The 25,467-nt window shown below is 40.4% G+C and overlaps 1 protein-coding gene across 2 annotated transcripts in view; it reads right to left on the minus strand.

Annotated features, from left to right (window-relative positions):
* The window catches only part of cntnap2a (contactin associated protein 2a), a 348,699-nt gene that overhangs the window by 29,399 nt on the left and 293,833 nt on the right, over positions 1 to 25,467 (minus strand). The window contains exons 18-23 of one of the 2 annotated variants that reach the window (XM_005471745.4): positions 22,415 to 22,585; positions 14,881 to 15,099; positions 12,538 to 12,567; positions 7,071 to 7,307; positions 2,615 to 2,848; positions 2,237 to 2,370 (exon numbers count right to left, since the gene is read on the minus strand). In XM_005471745.4, coding sequence (XP_005471802.1) covers positions 2,237 to 2,370; positions 2,615 to 2,848; positions 7,071 to 7,307; positions 12,538 to 12,567; positions 14,881 to 15,099; positions 22,415 to 22,585 — 1,025 coding nt within the window. The remainder of the gene's footprint in view (positions 1 to 2,236; positions 2,371 to 2,614; positions 2,849 to 7,070; positions 7,308 to 12,537; positions 12,568 to 14,880; positions 15,100 to 22,414; positions 22,586 to 25,467) is intronic. The other variant, XM_005471746.4, reaches the window with a different exon arrangement.

Genomic DNA, 25,467 nt, shown 5'->3' on the forward strand with positions numbered 1-25,467 from the left:
TTGCTTCATGCAGGTGACAGACAGAGAGATCTAAGGGCTGTAGTAGTGTAGATTGAATGATTACAGGCTTGGGACTATGCGACTGTGATTCATTGTAGCTCGCATTTTATTCCACTTAATGAAAGCAAGAATTAAAAGACTTCACATTAGATGCATACTCTCTTTAACAGTGTTAAAACCGATCTTTTAAAATTTATATTAACATTTGACTGTTTCATTCTTTTCCTTTATGTCTATATACTCTAAATATAACAATGACAGCATCCTGCAAAAACATCCTGTGAGTCACGTACTGTATTTTCATTCATTATATTCATATTTATATGTTCAAATGCAGAAATCATCTCAACAACGTCTCCCTGCACTTAACATACATTTTCTTTTTTAAATTATGTTTTGCAAACTTTTGATGTGTTTGTTTCGTAACATATCATGCTAGTATTGATTAGATGAAACAGTTCCGTCTGTATAAGCATTACAATCAATAGAAACTGTAAGCAAACTGCTGCTATATTAATTATCGCATGCTCATACAAAACTGCAGCTTGAAGCTCTGAGCCAAGCAATTTTTCAGAGAGGATGGGAATCATTTAATAGCCAAGTTTAATGCTATGGTGCCTTCTGGCCACTAGAGGGGAGTGAATATGTGAAGGGCTTACCCATTTAATAAGAGGTGTCAAATGTAAGGACAAGGGGCCACAACTGGACCTGCAAAAAGTGTAATACAGCCCATTATACAGTTTTGGAAAATGTAAAGAAGAGCATAAATGTTGAACTTTTACCTGTATTTACGTAAGTTTTACAGTTTTTCCTAATAATAATTCCCTGTGGCCATTTATACTAAAGTAATAGATTAACATTTAAATGACAGAAAAGTTCCTGTTTTTTCACTATTGACTATAGAAATGTTTCTTTTAACTGTTTTGGTTTTACAATGGCTCAAGAGTTTAAGAAAAAGCACATTTTTAGTGACTTAACAAAACTTTCTACTTATAATTACAGGCCAGTCTGGGCAATGAGCCAGCAGAACGTTTTCCATAATCTTGCACATTTATTCCTTACACTTCAAGTCATGCTGATGGATTTCTTTCATTTTCAATACAGCAAAAAACCTGTACGTACTGTTAAAATTGCACTTCTTCTTCCTAAAAATAAATGTGTAGTTCAACGTCTTTACACTGACAGAAAGGGAATTTTTTCTTCAGATCAATGTGAGCTGTATCTGATCCTTGATGGAAAATGAGTTTGACATCCATGCTCTCGATTCACGGGGTTTTCTGTGCGTATAAGGAATATAAATATGCCCACAGTATGAAATGGTTAAGTCATTCAAGTGTCTGATATTATCAGTATATTACGTTAGTGTGCAGATACAGTATTCAAATTACACATTCTATAGGAAGCCATGCGGAAACTGTTGTTTAATTTTAGAATCCAAGACCATTTGTTTCTTTTTTATTTCTCATTTCTTGTGACAATCCATTTCTTGGCAAACCCCGACCCGTCGGTGCAAATATAAATTTATTCCGATCTGGATGCAATCAATCTTTGGCTTTTACAAGTGGCTTCTATCCATTTAGAGCCCTCCTTAAACTCCAGCCTGCAGCCAAATGTGTGCATCTTAGCCCAGAATAAAACCAGTAATAGTTTAGCTGAATTCTCACTCCATCCTTGACAGCTACTGACTAAGGCTCGACTGTATCGATCAGAGCTAAGCTGTTCAGTCCCACAAAACACACGAGAAAAAAAACGCATACAACAGCAACATGGATAGAAGTAATTGATATGCACAAACACATGCGCATGCACAAAATATCCCACACAAGCACACGCATTTAATTATCAGCATACAGGAATGAATTTGTGGAGTTGCAAACACACAATAATACGCGCTTACGCAAACACACACACGCGCACATAGATCGATGCGTTCTCTGTTGCTATACTTAGGCTGTCTACTGGAAGTAGATTAACAGTGGCAAAGGACAAGCAGTTTCATCACAGCTGAAAACAGCACAGGACACTGCACTCCTCTTTGACTGCACTCCTCACTGCAAACCACTGAGCTAACACTTCCTGCACTCGTGTAGTTCTGTACCCGTAACTGAGAATATGTGAGTGTTTTTAATTTGTATGGGACCCAAAAGTCCCTGTGCTGCACAGTAAGCTGAAATGTAATCTTTACTCTGACTATAAACTAAAAGAGCTTAGATGAGCACGTGTGTTGGGTCTGTACCTGGATGGTGATTCTCCTGTCGTGACGGGACATGTTAATACTATGTGGCTGTCCATTGGCCAGGTTACGCTGGTCCACATCTATGGTGAACGGCTCCCTCAGACCACCCAGGTTATACCGCACCTGCAGCGAACCTGAAGACGTACAGATACAGCAGTTTAAAATCTCAGACACTAGATGGCGCCGTCAGTTTTTTAGGCCTTATATATCATCAAAGCAGTTTTCTGTCAGCTGCTGCTCAGTGGTTGGTCGTTGACTAAGGAGGATCTTTGGAGATTAAACCAATGTGTGCTGCAAGGAAGACGTTTATATGTTGTCTGCAATGGTGAGCAACAATTTAATGTGTGTGTGTGTGTGTGTGCTGTGTGTCAGCCTTACCATTCTGTCTTAACACCACGGCAAGATAGTCCTGCGTCTTGGAGCTCACATACATCAGAACAGCTGGAGCACTGGATGTGCTGAAACTAAAGGCCACATCCTCCTTTGTTAGATTCACCTCATGTGGCGTGAGCTGGTGCGTCAACACCTTGGTGTCCTTACTGGCTCCCGCAACTGCTTCAGGCAGGAAGTTGTACTTTACCAGCGTCCCTGCCTCAAAGAAACCTCCAACATCTGGGCGAGATGATGGAAGAAGGAACAAAATGTAAGAACAAAATAAAGCTCTCACGCAAAACGTTGCTTCATCTGCAACTGAATGTGCGCTTAAAACACAAGCAAGAAAGAAACCAAGAAAGAAAGAGAATTTTCCATCAAAAACAAGCCACAGGGAGCCACTCACAAGCTCATAGATGCAAAGACACAACAGGGTAGACATATTATATAGCCAGAGGGGAATAAACACACACATAAATAAGGCTGTGTTCAGATGATGTAGTAAAGCGGGTGTTAAATTGCTGTAGTCCAGCATCTGAAACCAAACAATGCACCGTTTACCAGTACATTAACAAACCTAATGGCATATTTCAACCATACCAGGAGGCTTATTGATTCTCATAATCAAATATCGAGAAGACGAGACCTTATTTTTCTATAGCCCATTTCTGTTACACTCCTTGTTTGTGTTCATGTGTGTACGTGTACTCATTCGCCATGTCTGCGAGTCAGTTAAAAAGGAGATAAAGGCATAATACGTGTGAAATTAAAGAGAATGGTTGCAGGGAAAGCAGAGAGAATAGGGTTGAGTGCGTATGTGTGTGTGTGTGTATGTGTGCAAATGCCACGCAATATGCCTCAACATGTTCGCCTTCCCTCTGCAGCCACGGTGAAATGTAAAATTACAGCCCTTACGGGTCCAGAATTCCAAGCGAACACATTTATGCATCTTTTTTAAAGCTTCACTTCACCCATCAGCTCCCACCAGACACAGTACAATAAATACTTCAAGCTACATTACTTTAATTTAATAGAACGCTTATTACTCGAAAATGGGTAAGTTCTCTGAATAGTATTGCCACAGAAGCAAAATCTCAGCTCTATTCAGGTTACCTACCAATTTTATCCTTTATTTAGCTTTGCAATCATATAGTTTCAAGCCCCAGAAGTCTGGAGAGACCCATTTTAGCAATCTTTTTGTAATAACTGAACTTTATTGTTATGGGTAAGCTCAGATATTCCATATTAGAAGGTGCTATCCTCCCTAAATGTGTCAAACTAATTTTAAATTTGACAAAATTAACTTAAAAAAAGATGTGTTTAGGCAAATGTAAACCTAGCTTAAACATGGTTAGGAAGAATTAACCATAGTAAATAAGAATAATTAATTTATTTCATTTAAATATACATAGAGCAGCCATTCCCAAAGTCAAGAAGGCATACCCTATCTATTCCTATTTTCACTCTAATAAAAAAAACAAAACATTTCCTTGAAAATCTTTATTTGAAAACATAAACAGCACAGGTTGTTGGCTATAAATCGCTAATCCTACCATTAGCGATTTGCCATTAGAAATTGGCAATGTTGGCCAATGTGTGACCACCTGTGACTCGGACACAAACTTCAATGTAAGAGCAGCTTATTACCTGTTTTGATCAACATTTTATATAAATGAATGAATTAAATGTAAATGCTTTTAAATAAACTTCAAACCGAATTTCTGTTATTACTCAAGCTTACCTGCAGTATCTTTGCAGCCCTCCAGGGGGCCCTAGCCAACCCTTTGAGAATCACCAACATAGAGTATTTTAGAGTTAGCGGCTTTCACGTACACGAGCAAGCAGAAACTTAAGTTAGGTCATTGCTGGGTTTTTTTGTTAACATTGACAATTCTATTCTATTTGATGCCACTAAATGGCAACAGCTGTGGTTGCAAAAAGACTCCTATAGATGTCTATGAGAAAATATTTGTCTTGACCTCTGTAAACAATAGTTATGATGTGTTTGTGGGCTCAGTTCTGATCTTACTGAATAAATAATAAATTCTAATTAAAATTAATTCATGAATCATTAGCAAATAAGTGTCCAGCTGTACAGTCAGACCCACCACTCCACATCACATCCTTTCTTTTATGCAACCACATTGGCAGAAATGCTCATTTACTCATTTCAAGGTAGTTACTTACATCTTTTATACTGTCTATGATGACAAGGTGAGTTTTTCTGCTACTGTCAGCAACAAGTACTAACAATCATTGTAGTCTGTTAAGTATAATGAGCTGTGTGTGTGACGACACCTGTTAGATCTATTTAGCGATGTGTTCATGTTATATAGAGTATACACTAGAAACAAACTCATGTAAGTCATGGAGAGCATTCTCAATTTTAAAATACTCTCACAGTAAGTTTTTTCTCTTTCCTGCTGGGGAAAGAAGGAAAGAAAGTACTCCAACTTGTTACCCAGAGCTTCAGTAGCAACACACAAAATTGTCTGGAACCTTAATGGGGTATGAGCAATGCTGCAGAGCTGGAGCTTTCATGTGTGTGTGTGTGTACTTCATGTCAGTATGCGAAACAGTTTCAGATGGGGATTATGAGCAGTGCAAATCTCAACAGGTACATGTGCAATTGCATTTCTGCAAGTTTTAGCGTGCATGCGTGTGTTCATACGCATATACATGTGCACACCGGCTCCACGCGAGACCCTCAAGGGCAGAAAAGCAAAAGAATGAGAGTGTATAATAACAATACTGCAGGGTCCCCTGAGCAGTGTGTAAATATGGATACAATGGAAATGCACTATGCAATTATGGCTGACTTCATGCATTTTTCACTAGCTGGGAGGATGGGGAGAGAGCGGTACATTAAAGAGAGGGAAGGGGAGAAATTTGGGAAAGGGCAGAAAACTGAGAAACCAGGAGAGGGGCAATTGAGAGAGGAGTGAGAAAATAAGTGTGGCAAAGTAAAAAACGGAGGAGGAATAAGTGGAATACATATTTATGGGGAAAAGAGTAAAATAATTGTAAAGGAGTGGCAGGAGAAAAGGAAAAACAGAGCAAAATAAATGAGGGGGAAAAGTAGCAAAGAGACAAAGAGGACAGTGAGTCCGAATGAAAGGAAAAAAGAATAAGTGTAGCAGAGTGAGGGAGAAGAGGGACACAAAGGAATGAAAGGAGGAAATAGACGAAGAAGGGATAAGTCACATGTCATGCACAAAAACAAATAGACACAAGGGTGTGCTCTCTCCCTTTCTTTGCCTCTCTCTCTCTCTCTCTCTCTCTCACACACACACACACACACACACACACACACACACACACACACACACACACACACACACACACACACAAAGACAGTAATCTTTATTCTCTAAATCCTGAAATGCCTGATTGGTTATGACAGAATTCTGAGGAGTTCTTTTCATGTCTTACACTAGCATATCACCACACACTGTCACCCTCCTCCACACCACACACACGCACACAAGCCCACACCAAGACACACACTCTGCCTTTCTGTCATCTTGTCACCCCCCTGCCAAGAACACAGGGGGAAAACACCATTCGACTTTAGGAAACAAATTAATTCACATGTCGGGGATCAACTTCCTGACTGGGAGCGAGCAGAAAGCCTCTGACAGCGCCGCTGCTCTTCTCCCGAGAGAATTTCATGAAAACTTGTTTTGGGAAATAGAACTTTAATAGTGTATCTAATGAATCCCGGTGAAACAAACACGATGCTTTAGCAATATGCAACAGCGCAGAAGCAGAGTTACAGTGTGTCACTGCTTGTCTGTGATCTTCAAAGAAAACATCAGATCACTAGACACACCTCTTACTGAAGTCACTTACGCTTTGTTTCTGAGTTTGATCTCTCAGCTCTGCATTTGCACAGTATCAGCATTCAGCGAGAGCACTCTAAAGTGAGGGAGAATTGGTGGGTAAGCATAATATTACCCTCAATCGATGCCTTTTATCGCAAGCCCAAACACTTTCAAAAACGACAGCGCCAAACTGAATAGGAAGTGGGGGACGATCACAAAGCGCAGCGTCAATCACAGTGGGTTGTCGGGGAATGAAGCTCATTGAAACATAACTACTCCAGCGGTAATCCTGGTGCTGTTTGACTCTGGCTTTGTGAATAAAAGAGAAAGCGCAAATGATAACATGATCTCAGAAATATGCCTGCAAAAGTTGTCGGAGAAAATGTTAGCCGAGGGATTATTGCTCAGTGTGTCATCCTAAATTTCAGAGCAGAAAAGCAGTCCTGCAAGGCCAGGAAATGGGAAAACAAAACCTGATGTAAAAGGGAAAAAAAAGCCCTTCAAAACCCACACAGAGAAAATTTCATTTGTTTTGCACTGAAAGTTTTGAGGACAAAGAAAAGCCAGATGCACATTAAATGATTTTGTTCCATTGTCTTTAATTAGAGTCAAATTGCCTGTCTGAAAATGCCTCTTACCTCTGGTGCAGAACGGACCATCGTAGGCGGTGGCGGTGCAGTCACACAGGTACCCGTTATACCTCTCCACACACTTTCCCCCATTCCGGCAGTACATCCCAAAACTGTTACAGTGGCCTTGGCAACCGGGCTTGACCCCAGGTGTGACCTTGGCCCTCTCTTCCAGATCGAGAGTGATGCCATTCATTCGTAAGGCTCTGATACAGCCCAGGAACCCCCGCTGTCCCCCTGCAGCACCTGAGGACCAGAAGAAGGAGCAGGAAGGAGGGAACACAGAACGGGGAAGGATATGTAGCGTCAGGAGAAAAGAAAACAAAGAGAAAGAAGGGAGGACAACTGGAAGTCAGGGTCGCACAAGTCATTCTGAATGCAAGAGGCTCTATTTTAATCTGTTTTAGAAACATTAATATCCTAATGCCTGGAGGAAGCCACTGATGTCATGCTAATTGTTCTGACTGTGACGCCGTTCTTGAAACAACCTTCAACTCGTTTGATTTCTTCACTAATTACAACAGCCTAATGAACACTGTCTCTTAATGAACATCGCACTAGCATACACATGCAAATGGATGCGCGGATGCACGTAAACTACATGCTCGAGATGAACACACACGTTTTAAAAACGCCGCACAGCGCGCACCTGATTTGAATGAGTCAATATAAGCATTACTGCTTAGCCTTGGGGTGTCGATAGCCATTCTTCTAAAGTGCTTCCATCGTCATTCTGGCCTTGCACCATTACAGTCTAACTACCCATTAACTTGGACAAAGTAGGGGTGTTAAATAGATTAATGTCGACCTAAATGACCACAGCAATAAACACACTCATAAATATACACCCACAGGTATAGATTCAAAAATACACAAACACACCCACCGAGCATAAATATTCTGTATGGGTAAACACAAACGTAAGCACGCATACTTGCGCGCACTATCGGAGACGAGAGCCTAGGGTCATTTTAGTTATTACTGTAAAACATCTCAAGGGCATCCTTTGGCTTAAAGAAGAGTTTCCATTCAGGAAGACATGTAAAGGAAATGTGAACACACATTCTAGCAGGCGGGGTCGTCCCTCAACAGCTGCACTCTCACTTATGCAATTTTAGCTTGCCCACATAGGTACAATAGAGGCATAATAAGATTACTAATACATGTACTTTGATTTTCTCCAGCCGATACATTATTCACGTATTGGGATGCAGCTGAGCTTTTGCATGCTTTCTCCTATTTTCAGTCCCATGAAGAATTAGACTTTTAGTAGGCCCCTTAATTAATCTATTTTGTAGTACTGATTGGCTGGAGGTTTCTGCCACCTGTTTACCCAGGTCTGAATCAGTCTCTGATTAAATGGACAGCAGGCTCCGAAGCCTGCGGAGACCGGGGCAGGCACGTATACACACACACACGCACGCACACACACACTCAGGTGCATACGGTTTCTGTGCTACTCACAAACGCTGTGTAATAGAGCCTGACTGATTGTGACCGCAGTCAATATTGGCTTATCGCAGTTACAATCATTTAAAAAAGTAAGTACAGAAATAGAAATAATTGTTTGACACATAACCAAAATAATCGAGCTGATCTGAGCCATTGCTTGAAACAGCAATAAAGGTGATATGCTCAAAGAAATAACAAAACTGATAACTTGCAGTCACACTTTCCAATCTAAGGAGATCAGGAGATTAGGTGCAGTTTTATTGAAATCCCTGACATGTATGGTGTTGTTTGCTCTCTGCTATCAAAGTCTGTTGCGTAATTATGTCAAAAGCTCTCAAAGGCCTTAAGGAAAGAAACAAACAAAACACTGACATAATATGATATGAATGTAAGAAACCACATCTACCAGTGCCATCGATTTCAAATAGTTAGTCCAGGACTAGATATCCTAGGAAATTTAGCCCAAGCAGCATGTTTGATGTAAAAAAGAAGTCTCCAAAAACCTCTGAATTTAATCACAGGATCTGCAGGCAACTGAGTTAATGTCAAACTACAAATGTGACCTACATGGGTTGGTTTGCCAGGAAAAAAAAGCATGTGCTGCAACAATTTGCCACTGGCTTAGATAGGTCTTTTGCACTGATCTGTTCAGGACAAAGCAATCAATGATGGTGCTGTTTGGCCACATGTTTGGCACAGGATAAAGGCAGCTTTACTTGAAAAAACCCCTCCACACCAACTGTAAGGCATAGTGGAGGAATAGAGTAGTTTGGGGTTCCTTCACTGCCTCAGGGAGTGGGCAGCTTGCAGTCACTGATTCAGTAATGCAGTCTACATTTTTCCAAAGTGTGCTTGAAGAAAATGTGATGCCATCTGTCTGTAAGTTAAATTGAACCAGAAGTGAACCTCGCGCCTGAATATTTATCCTAATCCCCCCAGCAAATACAAAAGGAGGAGATGTATGGTTGTTCAATGAATAAGAAAAAAAAATCTAGTTAAATCAAAACCTGTGGGGGTAACTCAAAATAGGTGCTACATACAAGAAAAACACTGTAACACCTTTTGAGTTTTGCATTCAAGCTGTTGTCAAAGGCTGGTGAATAATTGCGCTAAATGCCAAGAAGATGTAACTTCAGCTCTGGCTACTTTTTCAACAGAAGAATATTAAAATTATTGATTTTTTTCAAAAGAAATAATTTAAAAGGCTTACATATCTAGTGGGTATCGTATAGTATATCAAGTATATCACCTTTTATGTAGGCACTGTATCAAAGAGAATTCAATGAATGCTTGTTAATATATATGTTAGAAAAACTCGCTTTTTCACATTCTTATGAATATAGGTTCAGATATTCAAACAAAAGAAGCTCTACAGAGATAACCAATACATGTTTTGCATTTTTATATGTACATAAGGCCCAAGTTTTATGTATATTAGTAAACACGTAGTTTCTGTGTATGTAATTATAGTTCTTTATAATTAATAGTTACATTTTTTTAGTATACATTTATAGAGCTTTGGTGATTAAGATAAAAATCAACAAGACTTGTCTCCTAAAATATATATACTTTACTTTTTAAAATTTTCATTACATTTATTTTTAAGGTTTTTACAAACACCTGTGTAATCAGCATATCTTTAATCTTATGTATATGTACAACATACATATGTGTTTGCTTTCTAGCCTTTTTCAGGAAATCGTCATATACTCTAAAAAAAAGTGAAAAAGAAGTACACTGCATGATTCAGTAGCTTGTAGAACTACCTTTTAGCAGAAATGACTTTACAGGTTTCATCAGAATTTTGGTCCACTTTTCTGTGCAGGTTTGCAGACATTCATTTATGGACAACTCCCACACGAACATTTCAGGTTGAAGTCTGGATTTTGACTGGGCCACTGCAGCATTGATTTTTTGCTTCACTTCTCCATCCAGTAAATTTGCTGCTGTGCTTGGGATTATTGTCCAGTTTCATGACCCAGTTTCAGCCAAACTTAAGATCACCGCCCAAATCATAACTCCTCCACCACCGTGCTTGACAGTTGGTATGAGGTGTTTGGGATGATATGCTTTAGTTTACACCAAATGTGGTGCTGTTCATCATGGCCAAACATCTTCACTTTGGTAACTTCATCTTTCCATATTGGTCTTATAGTCTCTTCAGGTGCAACTTTGCAAATCTAAGCTGTGCTACCATGTCCCTTTCTCTTGTCTCTAGGCTTTGTCATGGCTACTCTTCCAAGCAAACCATTTGTGTTCAATCTTCTAATTCTACTGCCACAAACTTCAACATTTAACTTGCTAAATGAGGCCTGTAGAGTCTGAAATGTAGCTCTTGCGTTTTTTGTTGTTTCTGTGAACATTACATGGTCTGACTTGAATTTGATAGGACGTCAAATCTTGGCCATGTGTTAATAAACACCTGAATGCTCCAGATCAGCAAACTATGAAATATCCTGCTTTTATTGAGGTGATCATACTTGCTGATGATCAATTAGGCGAGTGCATCTGATTAGCAACAACTGGCTGCTTATGCTCATAATTCCTGTGGAAATAGTAAGGCTGTACACAGTCCTATGAAAATTTTTTCACGATTGTATTAAATGGTGTAGGACTGGCGGACTTGATAATGCATAAGATAATAGCCAGGCGTAGCAATGACACTCTAGTCTACTGGTTGGTAGGTCTTGTGGATTATGTCCTCTCCAGCTCTCCTTAAGCAGACTTTGTCTGTTAGAGTTGAATCAGCTGCTTAATATTAAACAACAAAAAAATATGCCTCTATACCCTTTGTTGCAACCCAATTTCAATATCTGGCTTCACTCGGTGTGTACATGACTACCAGACTTTTCATTTTCTCAATATTAGCAGTAGGCTTACAAATCTAATATTGGTCAGGCTCTACAGTCTACATGCACATAAAATGACACACAGTCTCAGCAGCACATGACTGCAAAGAAATATTGGCATTAATACATATATTTTAACACATAAGCAGTTATTAAAGTGAAATATATATATATGGCTCAATTTATTTATGGGAGTAACGTGTGTGCCCCAAGAGGATGTTACCTTGTAATGATGTACTAATTAAGCAACATTTTATTTTCATTAGAAGACACACACACACACACACACACACACACACACAGTAGCAGGCAAATTAGAAGGAAAGCCATATGTGACCGCTTAACCTTCACTGCATGTATGGATGTATCAGTGTGAATGCTGAATTACTAAGTAAAGACTCTGCATTGAATAAACATGCAGTATGCACTTTAACGCCGTACTGACAGTATTCGCCACATGTGTACTGTTCCGTTGAGGCATATTCAGATAAATTAAATAAAATAAGAATCGGCTGCAGATTTGCTCCAATGCTTTGCTTCCATTACCATTTTAAAAGTGGTTAAGCCGAATGCTGGCATGTGCTTTTCTTTCTCTGCGAGTGTTTGCTGTTTGCAACATTGGAGATATCTTTAACTACAGTATTTAGCACACTCTGTGTTTATTAGAAGCACACTTCAGGATTCAATTTGTATTAGTTTTTGATGGGTGTTTTGATTCACTGGGTCTAAATGCCATTTCAAAAGCATTCCTAACCCACTGGCATTTCCAGAGGGGGATATTATGATAAAAAGCTCATATCAGCAGCCACATGCTTCATATCTATTGGGTTATAACACTGGTTTTTTTCAAGCATCTCTCTAAAAGGTTGATAATAACTTCGCTTTTTATAAAAGGAAGTCATATATGAGTACTGACTTAAATTGCCACCTGCTGTAATTTATAAGACATGTGCTTATCATGAGTCCACCCCCCCTTCCCCCCAAAAAAAACAGGTAATCAAAGCATGAGCAGTGAGATTTTAGAAGACTAATACTGACTTTAACAACTGTTAAAGTGAGGCTGCCATAAAATCAGAATCAACTAACAGAAGCACAGTTATTTTGAGCTGTAGGTGAGGTGAAAACTGTATCAGTGTCACAGAGACATTTCGCTGTGCTCAGTAAATGTTACCTACTGTCTTGGCAGGTGAGCGAAGCTGGTTTCCCTGTGACAGGTGTCGCATGCATGCAGCGACGAGCAAACAAGCACGATGTCGATTCACGACGGCAGAGACGGAGGAGGAGAGGGGGAAAGAAAAAAGCAGCGCACAAAAGAAAGACAAAACAATCAAGTCATGAGCAAAAACATGCAAAACCATAAAAATCAATGTGATAGTGAGCATTAATCAAGAGGGAATTCAAAAAGGAGCAGATGGTGGCCACGAAATGAATAAATTGTAGTGCGATTTATAGTTATGAACACGTATTTGGAGAGCTAAAAGTTAACAATGTGAAGTAAATGACAGCATGCTGATGGTATAACATTTACGCTCAAGGCCATTATAGCAAATGAGCCACTGTGCAGTAAACACTAAAGCAATCAAATGCTTGATGAGGAGCATATTGATTGAGAAAGAGTAAGGGAGATGATAGAGAGACAAACACACGATCATGGTAAAGCTCCATGTTGTAGATGTGGAGGATTCACTTTCTTTTTTTTTGCCTTTACAGTCAACTCTTTCAAACAAAGATGGCTGCAGTAGAATTTCAAAGTTTCACAGTTTCACAGTTTTGAAGTTTTTTGGGTTTCATTTTTTCTAGCTCAGCGCCTTTGAACAGTTGCATCAGTAATAGTCATTGACAGCCGTGCAGAGTCTTCCGTAATATGAAAGAATCAAGAGTTGAGACAAAATCTTGTTGCCTGCAGGGCTCTTCCCACTCTTTCCAAATCTCTTGATCAAACACAAAGAAGATCTCTATCTTTTCTGGATGTCGGAGGCCAAGTCTAAACTACTTCCCTTGAGTGTAGAGGGGGGTCACTTCCTGTGTATAACACTTTAACTTCTCAAAGAAATCCTCAAATCAGGATTAAGCGGGGATTAGAGATCAGATATAGGAAGGTGATGTCACCTCTGCTGGTGTTGTTACATACAGTCCATCCATTGCTCTCTCTCTCTCACTTCCTCTCTCTCTCTGTTACAGTATTTTTATTCCTTGAGATCTGGTGCCACGCGCACAGGCCTAAGCTAAAAGGCCAGAATACAGACATGCAAATTAGAGAGTGGCCGGAGATATATCTGAAAGCCATAATGTTCCCAGTTTCATAGCCACGAGTCACACAAAGACCCTTTTTGCCCCTTCCCATTTCTCTAAATGAAAGTACAAATACACTGAGAGGCAAATTGGGACATGATAAGGTGAGGATATTTCAGCAGCGCTCAAATCAGCAAAAGTGATGAGACGATGAAATTATATTATAGACGGGGATCAGGAGGTTTGAGGCTATCACATTGGGAGGCCTGATTGGAATTTGCAACAATCTCCTTTGGGCAGAACTTTTTTTCCAATGAGATAGTAGGAAGTGTGTGATCCGCCTCAGCACTTTTCCCTCTATCCGCAAAATCCCTAAAACTATTTTAGCCCTGGAGTTTGGTCTATAGCGTATTGACTGCTCAGCACAAAAGACGAAATGAGACAGAGAAGTGAAAGTGCAGGGAGAAAACTGGACAAATCTTCCATTTGAAATCCCAATGAGCTTGAGAAGCACTGTGTTGGAGAGATAGATGGTTGACCTTTTACCCAATAGCTATGCACAGCTTCTGTGATAATAAAGGCTTTGTCTATTTGATAACTGATCCATAATTAAAGGATGCAGGGACAGAGAAAATCCAATAGCTGATCCCCTCTATGCAACAGTATCTTAATGCAAAGACATTTACATGTTGATTCAGAGTATTAACATATTAAATAAATGAGCTCTGTAAGTAACATGCCCTCACACCCAATACAGAGGATCATGTTTAAATTTATTAAAAGTCCGTTCGCTCACATGGATGAGTTTCCAAGGATGTGTGTGTGATCCGCATGCCTATCATTAAGTGTAAAACCTGTGTGTGTGTGTGTGTGTGTGTTTGGATTAACTTAATTAGCAGTGGCTGTGGCTAAGCTGGACTGAAGCCTCTTAAGAGAAAACGCTGTGATTTCCAGTAAAGCTGGTACATCTTTAACTTGTGAGACAATCAGACGTTCTCACGGAGGTTGTCAGTATTTGAGGGCAGCAGCATTATTGAAAAAAAATGCAACAAAACAGACAGTACAGAAAGTTTTTTAATTAACAGTTGAATCCAATTACATTTACGTGGATGATGTGTGCTGGAGTGTTTGGTTTCCGCACTTAAGAGCTCATAATTGTTGTGTGAGTGTCCGTCCTTCGCAAAGTGGATATTAAATGTGCAAATTGCAATCAAATGTGTGTACACGAGTCGGTCTTGAACACAAGGGTTGTTTGGATGATGTGCTAGCGAGGGTGTGCGTCTTACCCACATAGAGCTGGCTGAACAGCTCGAGCCGTGTGTGTCCCTGCGCGGGAGCAAGCCTGGACGTCCTGTACGTCTGGTCCAGCTGAAGGACAGCCTCTTTCACGTTACGCTCGGCCATTACACGGTGCCACTGGTCGTCGTTGAGGGATGTAGCTGAATGCACGGTCAGCTCCACTGGTCCGTTTCCGACATCGAAGGAGAAGGAGACCACCTTAGGAGCTGCAGAAAGAAAAAAATCCAAGACATTCACAGCTTTATAAAACCCAGCACCCCCTGTTCTGCTGTAGTCCACTTTGTAGGTAGATATGCATTAAATTTCTAATCTAATGGCTCATTTATTTCAAGGCCACTCATTTGGCTTGTATAGATTTCAGCTTTGCAATACATGACTGCTCACAGCTTTTGCACAGGCCTAATCTCAACAACCGCCAGGAACGGTTGGTTTTTTGTGACATAAAGTCGTATTGCTGCAGTTTCCCTGATGTTTTTCTTTGAGACTTACTTTTGCTTGACAGTTGGAAAGACATGTCAGGAAATGTGTGTGAATAAAGAGGAACGGAAAGGTTCCACAGAAAGAAGAAAAAAAGAGCGAACAGTGCAAGACGGTGCTGTTTATCTAACAGATTAATTTTTCATTATCTTCAGCTGAGTTGATTTGATTGTGTATGTCCACGAGACAGTAGGTTGTCTTTAAGTTTTAGTGCTTTTCTGTAGTTTAATAGTCTAATTTATCTCAGTAGACCAAAAGGGGGCACCGGTTTACCTTTTATAGCCAAGATCAGGTAAAAAGTTAATTGATGCTTCTGAACCACCTTTGTGTGTGATTTACTTCAATAAATTTCAGCTTTGGCTGTTTTGCATTGTGTGTCACTGGCTGGTCCTGCTTTGAACCTGTCTGCAATGTTGCATCTGCACAATGATACTCTGTGAATATGTGTGTGACTCCACAAGTCACACATAGTAAACCTTATAGAGGAGAATGCAAAGTCTCTCTAGCTTTTAAATAAAAGACAATGTGTTAACTGAATGCCTCAGCAAAATGTTAAAGGACTCTTTTGGACTTGCTGCTGGAAAGATCATTCGGAACTTACGTATTAAAACCCAAATGGACTTTTCCTTAATGTTTGGAGACTGATGTATAAAATCTTTATATCCTGGATGGTGGCATATGGTGGGTATTGGCACCAGTGTGCTGCAGCCCGAGTGGTGATAAATAGCTTGATATGTTACCGTTCTATTATAGCTTCATTAGGCTCAGATATTAAGAGTGAATAAATTTATACTGTAGTCAATGAAGAAATGAGCTTACTTCTTTTCCTTTGTTTAATTAATGTCTCTGGCCCTTTTCTCCTTTTCATAATGCTTTCATCTAATTATCCTTTATCTTTCAGTGACTCTTCCATTCTTTGGCCTTTGGTATCATTTCTACATTAAATCTATCCATTTCCATTTATTCCTTCCTGTCCTGCTTGTTTGTACCCTCTTTTTTCTTTTATGTTTCTCTTTGCTCGCTCGGTTCAAACTTTCCCTTCATCGGTTGTTTCTTTATGCTTCTGTTTATTCTCTTGCCTTTACAGACCCACCTGTAACTTTGGCCTCCCTTATATCATTTCTTCCTCCTTTAATTTTTCCTTGAGCCCTTTCTTGTACACAACATTTAATGAAATGATCCAAGTAAAAGCCTGAATGTGCTGAGCACATTAACCTATCAGATCAATTTCATGAAAAAATAGTGCTTCATCATTTAAACACCAGCAATGCACAAACACACCAACCTCAGCAAAGACACACACAAACAGACACACAGTATAAGGCCTCTGACAGCCTTTAGTATACTGAATTAATGATGTTTGTATGCACAGAGCAGGTCCGCGGGGCAGGGAGGAGAGACATCAGTTATTTTAAATGGTGAAAGACGGCCAAACATATATCACAATACCCCAGCAGAAACAAAGCTTTAGTAATGCTGCAACAACAATGCTGAACGTCATATATGAGATGCGTGTGTGTTTGATAATTTGTGTGTTGTTTTAGTGGCACTGCAAACCAAGATGTATGCCCTACAACCTCCTGTCAACGGGCGCGAATAAAACTAAAGTGCCCTCAGAGCACAGAGCTCGCCTCATCTATTTGCATAGCCATGATGGATGTAACCTGTGTAAATGCTTGTGCGTGTGTAAATGTAATATTTGTGTTGTGACCATATACTTTGCATGTTGGCCTAAAAAAAAGAAAAGAAAAAAGCCCTGCTTAGGTTTTTATTTTTGCTATTTGTTTTTCTATTAATCTTTTAATATGGAGGCCGAAAGAGCCAAGTTTTAAATTATGCGTCAGCACAGCACAACCAAATGATGATAAATAGTGAAAGCGACTGAACGTCTTTGTGTGAAAGATCACTGCTTGTGTGGGTGTGCTTGTGCGTTTGTCTAATGTGAGGTTCAATTTTGCTGTTCTTCATCTTTTTCTTTTTTTTTTTCTTTCAGAAGGCTGGCAGTGCATTATCTCTTCGATCGCTTTTCTGTTAGACTGGCAAATTCTTTGTTCTTTCTCTCATTTGCTTTGTTAGCCTTTGGCTCTGTGGTTTTTTTTAACTCGAGGGTTTGCTGGAACGGGCTGGACCTTTTGTGTATTTTGGGGATGGAGGCTCGGTTTAAGTGCGAGCCAACTCTAAGTGGCATAGCAAACCTGCTGCTGTAGAGGCTGAAGCGAGATTTAAAGGAACTTCTTAAAGGCTGGGAAAAGAAAAAAGGCGTTTTTATCAGCAAAAAAAGGAAGTGCACGCAATACAAAGAATGCCGACTGCTTCTCAGCGTGCGCAGAGAACAGATATGGCGAGATTAAGATTAACTTTTGACTGAGCACTGAAGAAGAGGCTGAAAAAATATTCTTAGTGGTGGCAGTTTGCTTTTCTCCTAAGTAGATATTGCTTTAACAAGTCTGACATGTGACAAAAGCGGCACGGCACACTCCTATACTCCATATGTAAACCGTAAATGTCTGGTCTTCACATGAAAAACAGACAATTATACAGTTTTGGAAGGACATGTCTCCAGCTGGAAAGTACATTTCTTAGCTGGAGCCTTTAAAAATATGAAATTTGGCACATGTGTACGGTTGAGCCACAAAACATCCCAGAAGTCAATTTTTTTTTAAATTTAGGGATCTTTCCATCTGTTCTCAGTCCAGTTACGAGGCTACGATTCTGAAAAAATCTCAAATGTGCCTATGCCTATTTCTTCCTATTAAGACTAGAAAATGAATAGAGTCCACCTCGTGTCTTTGAGCCTGCTGAGGTCACAGTAATGTGTGTTTTGTCCAAGGGTTTAAAGTGTGTATCACTGAGTGTGTGTTTATGTGCTTTGGGCTCCTGGAATGGCACAACCATGCTATTCCAGCTTAATGCTAGTCATTTCATGCCCTGACTGGATTGTAGCAGATAGAGTTTTTTTGTGCCAACGAGAGGGCAAAGATTATGTGTGTGTTTATGTGTGTGTGAGTGTGCATGCGAGTAATTTCTGGATTGTGTGTCTAAACGTGTGCTGTGGGGCAAAATGCAAGATGATAGCAAGAGAGAGGAGAGAGGAAATCGATGTGGGGGCATTCTGAAAGCCTCAGGAGACACATGCACGCACACAAGCACACACACACTCGCTGCAACTGTGACAGACCAGATATTTACTGTATCTCTGTGTGTGTGTGGGTGTGTATTATGAAGTGCACATTTGGAAAAAAACAAATACCAAACCCCTTGAGCATTTTTCAGCACTCAAATGTACAGAATAGTGTCAGCACATAGATTTTTTTTTCTTTATAGATGAGTATTCGTGTGTAAGAAAGAATTGGGATAGAAAAAAGCTCACTGAGCTCTTAGACTGCAAACTAGCTGACATAATGTCATTCAGTGTAACGGCTTTAGCACTTTGGCTCAAAATTCGACTTTGTGTCTATTCACTGGTTGGCATTTTGACACAAAATGGTGGGCCAGGCACACCAGCAGGAAATGGTCAGCAAGCGCTTTTGACACCAAATGTTCAAATCCCTTTGAATCCCAATGAATCCCAATGAATGCAATTAGTCATCAATCGACCGCCACGCCGTGCCAGGAACCCGTTTCACAATGCAGCTTCGAGATTAAATAAAAGCCCTAGATTTTAAAGTTCTTGATCAGAACGGCACCACTGTGGCTGCGGGGAATTTAATTTGAGCCACTGAACATGATCACAGAAACCCGCTGCATGACACGTCAATCAAAGCTCTCAGAGCGGACTAAGAGTCTGTGAAATGAGGGTTGGGCAAAGCTGCCCCATTGATTGGTGTTTTAAATGTTTAGCTCTTCTTTGTCACAGTCTGTTTGTTCCAGCTTTGATGTTTGACAAAATGATATCTGTTTTCATATATGCACACACATGTACACACTGCTCAAAAAAATTAAAGGAAGGTTTTCATCAGATCCTAAGAAGAATGCATCAGATCTCATTGGGGGAAAAAAGATAATGCTGGATATGGATACTGATATAGACTGGCTAGTGTGTTAGGAACAATGAAAACCAGTACCAAACCAGTACCATTTTGAGTTGCTGCAGCAACTGAAAATGGTACTGGTTTCTATTGCCCTTATGTGCTTGTATGCATGCCTGACAATGTTGGTGCATCCTCCTAATGAGACAACAGATGGCGTCCTGTGGTCGCCTGTGGATGCTTCATGGTCTGGACCAGGCATCACAGAACTCCTGGACAATCTGAGGTACAACCTGACAGGTAGTATGCATTCTTCAGCCTCCAGGAGCTGCCTACTCTCGCCACATGATGCTGGGCAATGCCATGCACCAGGGGGAACCCAGAACCCACTGCACCAGTGTAGTGTCTAAGAGTGGGTCCAAGAATTTAATTCTGATACCTAATGTCAATCAGGGTGCTGTTGCTCTGATGTGTGAAAAGCACAGGGAGCTGCCAATTCTGATATTTTATGGCAAATGCCAGCCGGACTCAATGGTACTGGGCAGTGAGCACAAGGCCTACTAAAGGACAACCCGCCCTCAAGAAGTTTGTCTCTGATTGTTTGGTCATTTACACCAGTGGCCTGCTGGAGATTGCAGGGTTCTGGCAGTATTCATCGTCCTCCTGCTTGCACAAAGGAGAAGATACCCATTCCTGCTAATGGGTTAAGGACCTTATATGACCCTACACAGCTCTCTAGAGTAACTGTCTGTCTCCTGAAATCTCCTACATGGTCTTCAACCAATATTGGCTGAAAAGTTACAGCTACACTTCTGCTATACTTCTGTACAACTACTGCTAGCACAGAAAGCACCGGACAAACAGTCTTGTATATTCACCAAAGTTAGTGCTGGATTAAATTTTAACATGATTGCTTGTTTTTTTCTGTATTCTAACCAAGATTTAAAACTTTTTTTCAACCTTTGGTATCAACCTCCACTTTATCTTGTAATCCACAATAAAAGCCAGTGACAGAACTGATCTCTTGACCTGAATTTCCACCAGAGGAACCAGAATTTACACTAAATTGAGCATTGTTCAAACACAATTTGTCAAAAAGGTGCATCTTTTTCTTAGCAGTACTGCAAGCATGAAAATAGGTTTTATTTAATTAATTAAGTTATTTTAGTTTTTACTGTAAGAGATTTTATGGCTGTTTTGGTTTTCCGGCCAGGCTTTTGTTCCATTGCAGAAGACGATATTCAGGGCATTTGAAATTATATTCAGGGCTGAAATGAAGCCCCAAACCATCACACTGTGTTTTACATGTGGTTGTACCTCAGAGAGAGGTTCACCTAACTGTTGTACCTATTTGTTAAGGACATAACTGTTCATCTGGTGTAGATAGTTCTTTTCATGCCTGCCACTTCATCTTTTCTCTTCTATTTCTTCAGTCTCGTCACATTTTTTAGTACATGCTACACACCATGCTGAGATATGCCAAGTTTTTGGATAATAGCTTTTTGGGAATCACCTTGTTGTTCCAAAAATACTATTTTATGCCTGTCAAACTGTGTTATCTTTGCCAATTTTTATAGATCCAACTAAAGAAATGGGAACAAATTATGTTTTTTTTTTTGCAACAGGCTGCTAGTAACAAAGTGCCTTAGGACAGAATTTAAAATTGGTTTTCTGTTAAGTTGTCTTTTGTTTGTAGACACAACAATGGTTCATTCCTTGAGTTAGGTACTTTTTTATGCTTGAAGGATTCACAGGCCAGTCTAAAGTGACTTAACTAACAAAAAAATATTGTGCTGAAAATTGTCATGTACAAGGACTGGTCTGAAAATGAGTGAAAAAACAGCCAAGAAAACTTTTGAAAGACCTTCGGGCAGAATGGTGGCACGGAGGCATCATGGTGGTGCCCTGATTAGCACATGTGATTCACAGCAAGAAGGTCCTGAGTTTGATTCCACCACCTGGCCCAGGCCTTTCTGTGTGGAGTTTGCATCTTCTCCCCATGTTTGCATGGGTTCTCCCTGCGTACTCTGGCTTCCTCCCATAGTCCAAAGACATGCAGTTAGTAGGGTTAGATTAATTGGTAATTCTAAATTGCCTGTAGGTGTGAATGGTTGTCTGTCTCCATGTTTTAGCCCTGCGACAGACTGGCAACCTGTCCAGGGTGTACCCTGCCTCTCGCCTTATGGTAGCTTGGATAGGCTCCAGCCCCCCCGCGACCCTGACAAGGATAAGTGGAAAAGAATGGATGGATAAAGACCTTCAGGAAGCCTTGAGAACTATGGCTCAAGACCGCCTGAAAAACAAGAAAGTCTGGCTTTGAAGCAAAATATAATGAAAGTTGACTCAGAACTTTTGCACAGTATCACAGATCTCAAATTCTTAAGCTTTTGCTTTCAACCTCCAACTTTATAACAGCTAAAAATGTGTGTCTGTTTTATTTTATACACCACATATATGACTGTGTGTGTTTGTGAATGGATTCTAAAACATGAGAAAGTTATACTGGTGCAAAGCTTTTGTATCTCTGTGTGATAGTACACACTGAACACTGAAGTAAATAGAATTTGCCCATTGTAAGTGGGTGTATGATTGTGTGTGTGTTCCTGCACGCGCCTGTGTGTGTGTTTTAAAAGGCTGTAAGGTCTCTGCTTCTATTTGTGAAAAAAGTATTGAATAAAAGAGTGAGACAGACACATTGTGTTTGTGTATGTGTGTGAGAGAGCTTGTGTTGTGTCATCCCTGAAAATGGCTGATTTGGTTAAACAGAGGATCATAATGGACATAATTATTGCACACACCAATTACCTTAAATAAATGATTGCTCTCTCATGCAATCACACAAAGCGTGTGCTGTAATCAGGCAGGTAAATGACTGTTGCTCGAGTGCGCGCCTGCATTAGCCTTTGTGCCTATGTGTGTGTGTGCGTGACAGGTTACACCCGACACTATCAGACGGACTGCTGGAATAAATCTCACACTAGGGTAGAGAAAAAGGCAGGGTAAGAGAGGGAAAAAGTGAGATAAAGACAGAGGAATGGCTCTTGTGCACACACCGAATCATTCAAAAAAATCTTACATTTGAGCTCCAAGCGAATGAAGTCAGTGTTGCCCAAGTTTTCCAGAAAGACGCCATAGGCCGCGCTTGTCTTGAAATAGAAGGAGATGTCAGCGCTGGTCTCACCCTGAAAGGTGGCAAAGTGCAGGTAGGATGATGGAGTCGTGAACGATGCCGCATTCCAGTAGTTACCTGTGGAAAAAGGAAAGGAAAAGAAAAATCAAAACTCTGAACCAACCCATTCCACATATCTGCAACACCTGCTCCATTAGCACTGTAGCAAACATCATAATACATCCTCATCTGATAAGCTGTTGAATAAATCCACGGTAGAAATGACTTTGTTTCAAATAGAGCCATTTTCATTTTGTTCAGGAGCAATCAATCTGTTCTGGATAGAATATTGTTATATAGTTATCTCATGTCTATTGGCTCATTTTGATATCTTCTCAATAAAATAAATAAATAAATTCTTAACCCAAAAGTTTATTTCTGCATGTTTTGGACAGAAAGTAGACAGTAATTTCCTGCATCTTTAATCAGATGCAGCAGAAAGTTGATCATATCAAAAAAGCAGAAAGAGTTCGTTACTCCAAAACGAGAAGCTGAAAAGGGCAACAAGGGTACACGGACAAAATGTGGGATTTTTGATAACTTCACTAATGACTTTTGAATGAAGGGAGAGCAGGGCCAGCTAATGAAGACAAAGTAGCAGCACGCTAAACAGCTGCTGATGAATTATCAGACTGTGGTTGATGAAGTGACTTCTCTCCTGTCTTCTCTCCCCTCACCGTGTCTCTGTCTTGCTCCTATCACTCAAGAAGGATGAAGAGTATTGTTGGGGGGAGAGAAGAAGAAGAAGGAGGAGGAGGTGCAGCAGGAGGAGGAGGAGAAGAGGAGTGGAGAAGACAGCTGAGAAGTGGAAATCAACCAGGCATAGGTCAGAGAATGGAATATTGAAGAGGACATGGAAAAATAGGTGAGTTAAGTGAGGAAGAGGGAAGTTGACGGGAAAAAGAACAGGGCCCGGGGTGGGGGTGGGGCATATGAGGGGCAAGTGGAGGAAGTGAAGGCTAATGTGTTATCAGCTGTGTGATATCTCTTTTATGCCTCAGAGGATTGGCCTAAGACCCTTCACTCTATCGTGGGGAAATAGGAACAGCTGTGCACAGGAGAGAAACATGACAACATGCACCTGAGTATGGCTGCTACTGATGATTAATTTAACTCTTATTCTAATCTGACACTGTCTACCTCTGAGTCTTAAAGACTGTAAAAATACTGATCCCAAGATGACACCTTCAATGAAAAAAAGAAAAGACTGCACTTTTTAGATAAATTAACAGTTCCATTAATGATTTACAGTTGCCAAATTGTCAGCTTGTACCCATTTTAAGAGTCCAAGTGCATTCCCACTGTGTCTTTTGTGTCACCTGTCCATGTATGTATGCACCAACACCCGTGCATCTTTTTGCATTCGTGTCTGTCTCCTGGACAAGTGTGATAAGCATCCCTCCAATGACAGGGCTGAGGTTCTCCCTTTTTCCTCCCTGCCTTACATTCTGTCACCAGGGGCAAGGGTAGATAGCAGCGAAGCACACACATGCACACGGCCATTCACCCACATACACAGACAACCACCCGCTGATGCTGTCGTTGCGATTATTGCATTTGAAGTTGGGCTATGGTTCACTTCTCCATGGGAGGCACAGCCAATTACTGAACAGGGTTAATTCAGGACTAAACAGGGGGATTCCTGCAGAGGCAAAGGAAAGAAATAACATCGTGTTTACTGTGATGCTGAGTCATACATGAAAGACTCAAGGGCTGCAGAAGTGATTAAAAAAAATATACGATCACTGGTTTGTGGCAGTTTAAACTAGAATGAGAATCTATAGGAAATTAAAAGTGGAGCAGATTGATACACTGATACATAACAAGTACCTTCATTTTCTTTTGTTTGCGTTACATCAATAAAAACCAAACCCTTAAAGTACAAACACACACACATAAAATAACCCCGACACAAATACAAAGATAACATGACAAAGTTTCATGCCCTCTGATATTTATTGGTATGCGCTGAATGAGACCACGAGGGCTTCGAGCAAGAGAGTAAAAAAGAAGACTTGCAAGATACAGAAGCAAGAAGGACACTGGGATAAAGAAATACAGCTTGGAGGCAAGTTTTCTTTTTGAAGGAGGGAGAGGAAACAGCAGGAAAAGAGAGAAGTGGGAGGTTAGAGAAATTGTTCAAAAGGGATCCAAAGCGTGAGAACCAACAGAAGACCAAAAAAAAAAAAAAAATTAGGCGGTTGACAGAGTGTCGGAGAGAAAACAGTGTTAGAGGAATAAAGACAGAAGCCAAAGCATAAACCTCGGATTGCCCTTGTGCCAGATTCACAGATGCAACTGGTTGGCTAGGCAGTATGGCACATTTATCACTCCCATATTGAAATGTTTATCAAACAACAGCTTCACAAACTGATCCAGCAAATAAATGACTTTTCTGACGAAGACATGGCAAACACTAGACTATCCATCCGTAATGCCTGATATGCGATGTTTGAAGGCAGGGCCACATGTTTATTGATCAAGGTTCTGTCAAGGGAGTTTTAAATGAACGGCCATATGCCACAGCAAGCAGGACAACACCGGCGGGCTCAGACAGACGGGTCAGTCGTGTGTCAACTCTTGTCTGCAATCATCCGTTTTTCTTTTATCTACTGTGTGTAGAAAACCTACAGTGAGAACTGCATCAATGGAGAGTGAAGGGCGCTTCCAAGATAGGTTATTTTCAAATGGAATCTGAAGAGGTTTTCTTGACAAGAGTTTTTTTTCTGTCTAATTGGCTCTCAAGGTAATACCAAAGAAGAAATTCTCATCTTGTTCTTTCTTCTTTTCCTAGATGCCTTTGGTCATATTGTCTGGTGTATTGTGCAGAATATGGGGCTTAGTCAAGATTATCTCAGATATACTTTAAGTTTCTTTGTAGCCACTGGCCTTCTCCCTTCTGTGTTTGCTTGTGACCTCGCATTCTGGTGTGGCTAATATTAAAACACAATTAAAAAAAC

Source organism: Oreochromis niloticus, linkage group LG9, assembly GCF_001858045.2.
Source record: "Oreochromis niloticus isolate F11D_XX linkage group LG9, O_niloticus_UMD_NMBU, whole genome shotgun sequence".
NCBI lineage: Eukaryota > Metazoa > Chordata > Actinopteri > Cichliformes > Cichlidae > Oreochromis > Oreochromis niloticus.